The sequence below is a fragment of the Oratosquilla oratoria genome, chromosome 24, assembly GCF_046742065.1.
Source record: "Oratosquilla oratoria isolate Oo_2021 chromosome 24, ASM4674206v1, whole genome shotgun sequence".
Lineage (NCBI taxonomy): Eukaryota > Metazoa > Arthropoda > Malacostraca > Stomatopoda > Squillidae > Oratosquilla > Oratosquilla oratoria.
In genome coordinates, this window is record NC_134800.1 from 16,299,347 (window position 1) to 16,309,346 (window position 10,000).

The window sequence follows — 10,000 nt, forward strand, 5'->3', positions numbered from 1 at the left end:
GGTTTACGAAAAACATCAAACCTGAAGTACCTTCCTTTTCTGTGAATAGTAACATCTAGAAAGGGTAATTTGTTCTCTTGTTCTATCTCAATTTTAAATTTTATAGAAGGTACTAAATTGTTTAAACTAACTAAAAAATTATCCAAGTTGTGAGCAAGTGGCCAAATGCATAGTATGTCATCGACATACCTGTACCAAATAACATTACGTGGAAGAATACGAGACAACAACTCCCTTTCAAAAAATTCCATGTACAAATTACTCAACAGAGGAGACAAGGGATTCCCCATAGCCATCCCAAATCTTTGTACATAGAACTTTCCATCAAAAACGAATTTGGAATCAACCACACAGAGTTTAATGAGATTAATAATGACATCGACTGGAAGAGGCAAAGAATGAAGTAAAAGTTCTTCTTCTAGGAAGGAAAGAAGGTCAAAAACGGGAACACAGGTAAATAACGAATTAATATCAAAGCTAACTAACTTAAAATCAACAGACATATTAAGATCGTTCAATTTACTAATTAAATCTACATTGTTCCTAATGTGGGAAGTGGAAATAGTCCCAACGTATGGGCTCAAAACAAAAACAAGCCATTTAGATCATTTATATGCAACACATACCAGTATGACTGATAATGGATCTCATTGAATTCACCGGATAATTCGGCGGGGTGCGTCTACTCTATCCCGTGCAAGAATTGTAATTCGTGTTACATTGGCCAGACTGGCAAAGAATTAAAACTTAGATTGAACCAGCATAAGTATAGTGTCCGTACTGGCCAATCTTCAAGTGGGATTTTTGCTCACATTAGAGACTATAATCATTGTATTGATTGGGACAATTCCCAAGAAATTGTTTCAAGTAATTCTTATTTGATAAGAAATATAATTGAATCGTGTATCATTAAAAAAACTTTTAATGAAAATCTTAATTTAAGCACTGGTCTTTTTAAATTAGATAATTTTGTGATTAACCAAATTGTAGGACAATGTCCCAAAGCTCCGCCTTAGCCATCTTGTGTGACCTTTTTTCACCTGTGTCATCTGTCATCCATTTTTATTTATTTTTTCTTGTTATTATTATTTTCCATTATATATTTATATGTATGTATGTATATGTATATAATTTGTTTCTTTGTAAGTCAATCTTTATGTTGAATCACATGTGTCAATTGTCACCCTTCTTATTTCTTGTTATTATCTTTTATGTTGAATGTTCCTTTTTTTCACCTTGTCATCGGTCATCCTTATGGTTTATGTTGTGTGACATTTTTTCACCTGTTTCAATTGTCACCCATTTTATTTATTGTTTTTATATTTTCGTTTCTTTGTATGATATTCCAGAGGTATTTACGTTGTGTGACCTCTCCTGTTTTCTATATTATTATATTTAAGTTATTCTTTGTTGTGTCACTATGTACTTTGAAAATGTCTTAATAGACGAAAACGTTCAGTATTCCGATCTTTATTTTCCTCGTGGTTACAAGCATATATATATATATATATATATATATATATATATATATATATATATATACATATATATGTATATATATATATATATAAATATATATATATATATATATATATACATAAATAAATAGATAAATAAATGTCACAGGAGCCTGCGTCCTATGAGGCCAAGGTTGATCATTGAAGCAGTGGTTGGTGAATCCATGGCAACAGAGGCCCTTAAATCAAGACCAAGACATTTCGGCACACGTAAACAAAGTAATGATTTGTACTACACCACAAAGCAACTCTTTCTCTCAAGGTAACAATACATAATAGGTCATACCTACTGGCAACTCACATGGAATAACACCAGCTCAGAAGAATTTGCCTACGTGACCATGCACCACGCATTCCATGTACGATGCCGAACCTGGTGACACGGGCGGGTATTTTTATTCATGTTCACCCTAAACACAAAGGGCTGGATGGATGAAGATGGTGTGAGGCTCTGGCTCGAAAAAGTGTGGTCACGGCGTCCTAGGGGACTTGTCGAAAAACCATCACTTCTTGTGTAGGACCAGTTCAGGGTTCATTTAACCAAAGCAACTAAAATACCACATTAGAATTACGTGTAGAATGATGATAAAAAGAAAATTTTATGAACAAACTTTACTACGTCTATAGTCTCTCACAGTCAATGCCGACGCCAAATGCAAGGTACATATTTACATTTCACAACAGGATTGGTACGTAAGCTACTAGCAAAAACTAAAGTTGTTAAATACATAGTATTGGCAACTAATAATGATCTAAATGCATTTGAGAGTCTTCCAATGTCAGGTGAAATCCATTACATCATATTCAGAACTTAAATCCTCTTTTTTTTTTTATGCAGTTTCATCAAATCTAGTAAGGGAATAAATGTTAATCTCCATCAAGGTTTGTGCAAATTAGATAGCTATATTTGCCATGAAATTTCAAAATTATTTAAATTGTAATATAAGTTATGAGCAATTGTCCCATACTTGCTGGTTACCAGGACGGTATCTCTCACGTGTATTTCTTCCACTACCTCTCCGAATGCCCTCTTCACCATGTCTCACTCAGTCATATGTTCTGTACATGTTTCTTCATTCTATAATTCCTTCTTTGTATCTGAACTGAAGATGTAATTATACGAAAGCGCTCTGCTTCGTTAGTTTACTTTTCCTAATGGTTACTTACACATTTGTAAACACACGTTCCTAGTGTTTTTATTGCATTATGGATACCACACTATTCTTCGAGAACTTTATTCATCTGAACCCTGGTCTTGCTCTTTATGTACACGACTTTTCCTGGTCCTTGGTTAAAACCCACAAGCTGCGACTACGTCTACAGTTTCTACAAAACTGCATGAAAGAACAATTATTACCCAAGTCTGTCTTACCCCAACGGCTTGTGAAGATGTCTGATGGCCCATTTGATGATTTTCAGCGCATCATTCTTAAGAAACGAATCGACATTGCCACAATAGAAGTCAAAGAAGCCTTTAGGACCAAGCGTATTAGTTTGCATAAATTCCAGCGTTGTGTATCATCTGATGCCAAGGATGTGCTTTTGGACTATTGATATGGAAAAATGAGGATGGAGTGTGAGTACCTAACAAGGAAGTTAAGCATGAAATTACTAGCCCTCATTAATGACAGTGACTGAACCAAACATACTAACCCAGATTTCGTGGTTAATTTGTCATCTAAGCCACTCACCAAGGCTCAATCCACAGCGTTAGGATTTGGGCTCAGCTTTGCCAATAATTCAAATCCATCTAACATAATTAGTATTGGTAAAGCTTTTTGTAATTCAAAATGTGATAAAGATCTGCCTATAGATGATGTTAATATATACATATGTATTGTTTATGGTGCTTTAGCAAATCGGGTACCTCCCAGCTGTCCTGAACGTTTCAACATTGCTATTAGTTCTCTCAAAAAGGACAGTGATTTACATATCACAAAAGCTGATAAATCCAACGCCGTAGTATTTATGAACAAAAATGATTATTTAAACAAAATGGATGAACTACTTAAAGATCAGAATACTTATGTCCAACTTTTAAAGAATGTTACTGAATCAGTGAATAGCTCTTTTTTTGTCTCTGTTCTTTTCTCGCTTTTTCTTTAGCTTCTAGTCTTTGTTTTTCTCATCCTCTCTTTCCTCTTTATTCATTTCTCTTTTTTATTCATATCTTATGATATTGCTCACTGTCTGCTAGTTTCCCTATCTTTGCTAAGATAATCTCTGCTGTCGTTTGTGACCTGAATTTAACCTTAATTGGTCTGGTCTTATCTGTATTGTGTTTCCCGAGTCTATACATTTCTTCTATTTGTTTCCCTATTCTTTCATCTTCTTGAACTACTTCTAATATCTTATCAACTTTTCCCTTTTTCTTCTTTATTCATGTATTCATGTTTATATTATACTTCTCTTCCATCCCTAATATAATTATACATTTCTTTTTATCTGCTAAGTCTCATACTATATTCTCCTTCTCCCTCATTACTTTAATAACTGTGTTTTCAGTTTTTTCTTTCATCTGCTGTTTCATTATACCTCTAAAATTCCATTTTATTGTTTTCTTGTACTTTCTTCTAACCACTTACCTCTTTTCCTTTATTTCTCTTAATTGTCTTTTTAGTTCTACTATTTCTTTAGTTAGGTTTTCACTCTCCTTCTTTAATTCTTCCTGCTTATCAACTCTTTGAGTAATTAACTTAGTTTAAACTTAGCTTCCCAATTTTCATTCATTTCTTTTAGTCGGGGAGGTTGTCATTTCCTTCTTCATTAAATCCATGGAAATAGTTATCTTCACCTTCCATTGCACTGCTCTTATCTATATTTCTAAGCTTTACATTTGTGCTAATCCCTTCGTCTTCATTATAATCCGGTCGCCGTTTGTTGACATGGCGCCTGATTTCCTGGACCCAGTCTTCCCCTTCCTCATTTCCCTCCATTTTTCTCAGTAATCCCTCCTCTTCTCCTTTTTCATCACCTCCCCAAAACACCACGAGCTTTCCCCTTCCCTATAAATACAAAACAGGTATTTCCTTGTCGTTGTGATCGTCGAAATTCTTGGATAACTCCGGAAATCGAACTTCGTTGCCTCTTTGACCAACGTGTGTGTGTATGTGTGTGTGTGTGTGTGTGTGTGTGTGTGTGTGTGTGTGTGTGTGTGTGTGTGTGTGTGTGTGTGTGTGTGTGTGTGTGTGTGTGTGTGTGTGTGTGTGTGTGTGTGTGTGTGTGTGTGTGTGTGTGTGTGTGTGTGTGTGTGTGTGTGTACGCGTGTGTGTGTAAAAGAAAAACCTTGTTTAAGTGACCTCCTAAAACCCAATGGATAACAGGAAGAGTGTTGGCTTACGGGTTAAATGGATCTTTAATTCCTGTTGCATTTAACTTAAGGCTTTGCAACTGGTAAGGTTACCGACACTTACGAGTAATCTTGGTGTTAGTGACTGGGCGGAAGGGTTCCCTAAGCTGAATAAAATCACCTGCCAGCAGATAGTATCTAATCCTTTTATAGTCCTTGTGAGTTTTATTCTTAGCTGGGTAGTATCAGGTAAATTGGATAAATATGAGTCGGGTTGGATCCTTAAAAATTTTGAAAAAATGTGGTCTTTTTACAATGACCTGTATCAAACGGCTGCTCAATTTCATAGGCACTGTGTTCATTTTATCTAAGTAAGGATTTAGATAAGGAAACAAATTATAAGATTACAAGTCCACTTTCTCTGCGTTCTTCTCTTAAAGATTCTGAAGCTCTCTCAATGAAACACATCAATGCGATCAGGTCGAGGTCCGTTAGTGATCGAGTCGTTTAAATTTTAGGCGTCTACGATCTATACAAGGAGGAAACTAAGGCGCGATGAGTTCTTGGTTGACAAATAGTTTCATTCGGGAAAACGAGTCGGGGTCTGTGATAAGAACGTGAGATAAGATAAAGGTCTAATCTAGCGCTGTGTCGCGTTGCGCCACCTCAGCTGATGCATATTCTTTGTGCGGAAAGGTGTTCTGATCGATTTGTTAGGAATCGGAAAGGATGCGACGGAAGTCCCCAGGGTATGTGTGATTAGGTGTAATCAAGACCCCAAACTCCGAAAAAGGCAGGTAGTTGCCTTCAAAGTCCTTGAAAGTGCTCCGTCGTAAGAATAAGAACAAGGCCATTGATTCGCGACAAATAACAGTGTGATGGGTTACCTTCGGAATATTCTATAAAGGAATTCTTGGTGCGGTGGGTGCAAAAAAAAAGAAGGTAGTGATGTGACTTGAAGAAGAACGTTGGTAATCAGATAAACACATTTTGAGACGCTTAAATACGGAGAGTACCAGGTCTACGTCACTCATGAGGTCTTTGTGAAACCATTCTATAATTTTCAATGTGTTGGCGCTCAAAAGTATGGGAGCTTGATAAGACGAATCTTAGAGACTCTTCTATTGGGAACGGCACCGAATATCAAGGACCTAGAGCGAAGGAGGCCCAAGCTTGAACGAGACCGGGACAACCGAAACATTAAGGCTAAGGACTCACGACTAAGGCCCCTTAGAAGGGAACCAGGAGTGGAAAGTAAAGTTCCACAGGTGAGGTTGGTCTAAGCGAGCTGATGGCCTTCGGAAGGCTCACGTGACATCTGCCGAAACGAAAACGTAAGTACCCGTCAGGGGAAAAACTCAGGAATAAAAGTCCTAAAAGAAATTAATCACAAATAAATATCTACTATGATCTATCAAACACAATCAATTTTTAGTTGGTTTATTAAAGTTTAGTTTCCTAAAATATAGATATACATCTAGAGTAGAAGAAAAAAATCTGATCTGGTTTTGCATCGTGCAGCCCAGAGAATCTAGCTGCTGTCTTCTGGCGAAGGCAAAGGATGCCAGTCATGAGGAAGGATATGGTGGCCCTCCTGTGTTTACTAATGGTATGCAGGGTGTGCCAAGCCAATCTAGCATTTCCAACGCCATATACACAGGTAACAGTAACCATCTTAATGACATGTAGATATCATAGTCTGATTCAATTAGTAATTGAATAATATCTTCGTGAATGAACGAGTTAGTACACGTGTAATGACAAAGATGATAAATAAAATCAGGTATCTGAGGTGGGAGGAAGAGTGATAAAGAAAATCAAGAGAAAGTGTCGGAGAAAAAAGTATGAAAAGTAAATAAATTGGTTTTGGGTAAGGATAGAGCAGAATCATGTATGTGTGATTTCAAAGAAAGACAAGTAAGTCAGGAAAAGCATCATGTGAAGACTTATACAAGGGTGATGCAAACAAGATCATCATATTTAAACAACAGAGGAGGACTCGCAGTAATGGATTTAAACTGGACAAATTTAGATTTAAGAAGGAGATAGGTAAGAATTGGTTTACTAACAGGGTGGTCGACGAATGGAATAGACTTAGTAGCCATGTAGTAAGCGCTGAAACTATCAGTTGTTTTAAAAAACGATTAGACAACTTTATGGGTGGGGATGACAGGTGGTGATGGATACGGAGCTGCCTAGTGTAGACCTTATGGTCTCTTGTAGTCTCCTTCATTCTTATGTTACGTTATTATTACAACTTTTCATTTATTCGAGTTCTGTTAAGTTCCCAAGAGCGAAACGTTGCACCACAAAACGCTGTCCACAGATGGTGTTTTACCTGATTTATGTGTGCTATCGCCAAGGCTGCTTTTACAGTAATGAGAGAACCAAAGACAAAAGAAGTGTAGAAATGGGAGGAGAGGTAAAGTGAATGATGTCTTCAGGGAGAATCGTGTAGTGCCTTCAGATAAGATAAAGGTGAAGAGAGGCTGTGATAACTAGTGATAGCATCTCAGAAAGTGTACGAGAGGGTATATATCAACCCAAAACGGGGAAATGGGTAAGAAACATAGTTGAAAAGGTAGAGACACGGATTTTCTATTTTAATGAGAGGTAAACTGAGATGAGAAGATGTAGTGTGAGAGAAAGCTAAGAAATTAAGTAAGTTTTACTCGAGAAGAAAATAAGTATAAATGTTTGTGCATATGGGCGCCATTTTTTTTTTGGGGGGGGGGAATTGCGTGCATACAAGAACTAGGTCGAATTCATATCTCGCAGAATCGAAAATGTTTCAGGCTTTAAAAGAAGGCTGATAAATATTGGGAGAGGTTACAAAATGAATAGAAAGAATGTCATGAGAGATAGTGGTTGTGAGGCATTCGGACTGGCCAATGTCATGTCACTTTTGGCCCCGGGTCGGATCCTTTTAACTGCCGCTTCTTACCTGAAGCGTCTCCCGGCAGTTGTGAGGGATCAAAAATGTACTTGTGACCATGGTTTGTCGTGTTCTTTTCTTTCAGGATGAGGACTGCTTCTCCATTTTGAATGAGACTTTTGAGGAAGAAGGTAAGGCTACTCTCAGTTTCTTATTTCTTAAGCAACTTCTTATGTGGTACTTTGTCAAAAGCTTTTTTTTAGGCCTAGAAATGCACAATCAGCCCATCCATCTCTTTCTTGTATTATATCTATTAGCTTGGAATAGAAACACATTAAGTTTGTAACGCATAATCATCCTTGTCTGAACCCAAATTGCCTTGGATTTAGCACGGTTTTTTTTTTTCTTCTTCTAAATACCTTACCCATCTACTTTTGATAATTCCTCCACAAATTGTTGCTATTGTACTTGTTAGAGAGACTGGTCTATAGTTGGTAGGGTCTTCTTTATTTCCCCCTTTATATATAAGGACTATATTTGCTCTATTCCAATCTTTTGGAACTTTTTCTTCTTTCAAGGAACTGTTTATTATGCTATGTATTTTGACTGCTAGTTCGTTCCTACATTCTTTCAAAATCCAATTTGCTATTTCATCTGGACCATGTGATTTTCTGACATCAAGATTACTCAAGTTTTTCATTATTTCATTCCTTGTTACTTCTATTTCTTTCACAGGGGGGACTTTCTCTTCCTATTCGGTATCCCTAGGTTGTATGTTCTCCCTTGTAAACACTGATTTAAAATGCTTGTTCGTAATTCCTGCCATTTCTATTTCCTCTTTGTATTCAACTCCTCCTTGTCGTAATTTCTTTATTTTTTTCAGTTTGTTGTTTATAAATCTGTAAAATAGATTTGGCTCATCTTTAAATGTTTCTATGACATCTTTTTCCTATTTTTTTCTTCTCTGCACACTTGTACATATTCATTTCTATAACAAGTATATATTTCCATTTTTCAGGTCTTTTGTCTTCTTTTTCCATTTTGTCCAAGCCTTATCTCTTTTGTCTTTTAACTCCCTACAACTTTTGTTGTACCAGCAATTTACATATTCTTTTTCTTGCTTTTGTCTTGGGACATAATTTTTCACTCCTACTTTATCAATTTTTGTCAAAATATTCCATTTCTCTTCCATTGTTCTTTCCTCTTTGTATATTTTTCCCAGTCTTCTTTTTGAAAGAATTCTCTTATATGATCAATTTGTTTTTGTTTTTATACATCAATCTTCCTTCTCTATATTGCTCACTTCTTGTCATGTATTTTTCCTCGTTTAGTTCCAGTTCAACCAATATGTGGTCACTTTTACTTGTTGGTGTCTTATATTCAATCTTTTCCACTATTTCAGGTTCTGGTGTGATTATTAGGTCTAGTCTCGATGGTTCTTCTTCATTTCTATACCTAGTATTCTCTTGAATCCATTTCGTCATTATATGGACAATAATCATCTCAAGTAGATAATTTCCCCATGAGTCGTCTCCTCCCTTTTCTATCATCTCTTCCCAGCAGACTTCTTTGCAATTAAAGTCGCCCATCATAACTATTCTTCCTCCATCTTCTATCATCTTATTTAATGTTATCCTTGTGTCTTCTAACATACTTCCCACGAGGCTGTTTTTGGAGGGACATAATTTATTACAATATTTCTGCTCTTCCTCTCTCTGTCTTTCACTTCCATCATAATCATCTCTACTCTATTCTTCCCATATGTGGCATTCCTCACGTTTATATCCTTCTAAGTCAGGAACATAATTCCACCCACTTGTTTTGTCTCTCTGTTTTTAATCCAATGATTATATGCACCATGTCCTACACGGTTGGGTGGTAGTAGACCTTTTAATTTTGTCTTTTCAATCCCCATTTTATCCGGTTCTTTTTCCTTCAGATAACTATTCAGTTCGTTCAAGTCTGTTATTAATACATCTATATTTGTATAAGACACTCTTATTTTTCTACTACTTCCATTGTATTTTCTGTTTCCTTTTATTTTTCTCTGTTATGATCCATTTCCTCACTTTCATATTCACTACTCTCCAATAGAATTCCTCTTTTTCTGATTCTGTTCTTTTCTCGTTTTTTTTTTTTTTTTGCTTCTTGTCTTTTCGTTTTTTCCTCCTCTCTTTTCTCTTTACTCATTTCTCTTTTTATCCTTAACTTTTTATATTGTCCACTGTCTGTTAGTTTCCCTGTTTTGCTAAAATATTCTCTGCTGTCGTTTATGACCTGAATTTCATCTTGATTGGTCTGGTCTTATATATGCCAAGG

General features: G+C 36.2%; 1 protein-coding gene across 8 annotated transcripts in view; it reads left to right on the top strand.

The window, feature by feature from the left end:
- The first annotated feature begins 5,503 nt into the window (after positions 1–5,503).
- LOC143038463 (receptor-type tyrosine-protein phosphatase H-like) overlaps positions 5,504–10,000 on the top strand; it is a 116,501-nt gene continuing 112,004 nt past the window's right edge. For 5 of the 8 annotated variants that reach the window (XR_012967565.1, XM_076207687.1, XM_076207691.1 and 2 more), the window contains exons 1-3: positions 5,504–6,140; positions 6,328–6,466; positions 7,827–7,872. Coding sequence is in view for 7 of the 8 variants with exons in the window: in XM_076207687.1 (XP_076063802.1) it covers positions 6,368–6,466; positions 7,827–7,872 (145 nt within the window). In the remaining variant the exon portion in view is untranslated. Of the gene's footprint in view, positions 6,141–6,275; positions 6,467–7,826; positions 7,873–10,000 lie in introns of all 8 variants that reach the window. The other 3 variants (XM_076207689.1, XM_076207690.1, XM_076207688.1) reach the window with 2 other exon arrangements.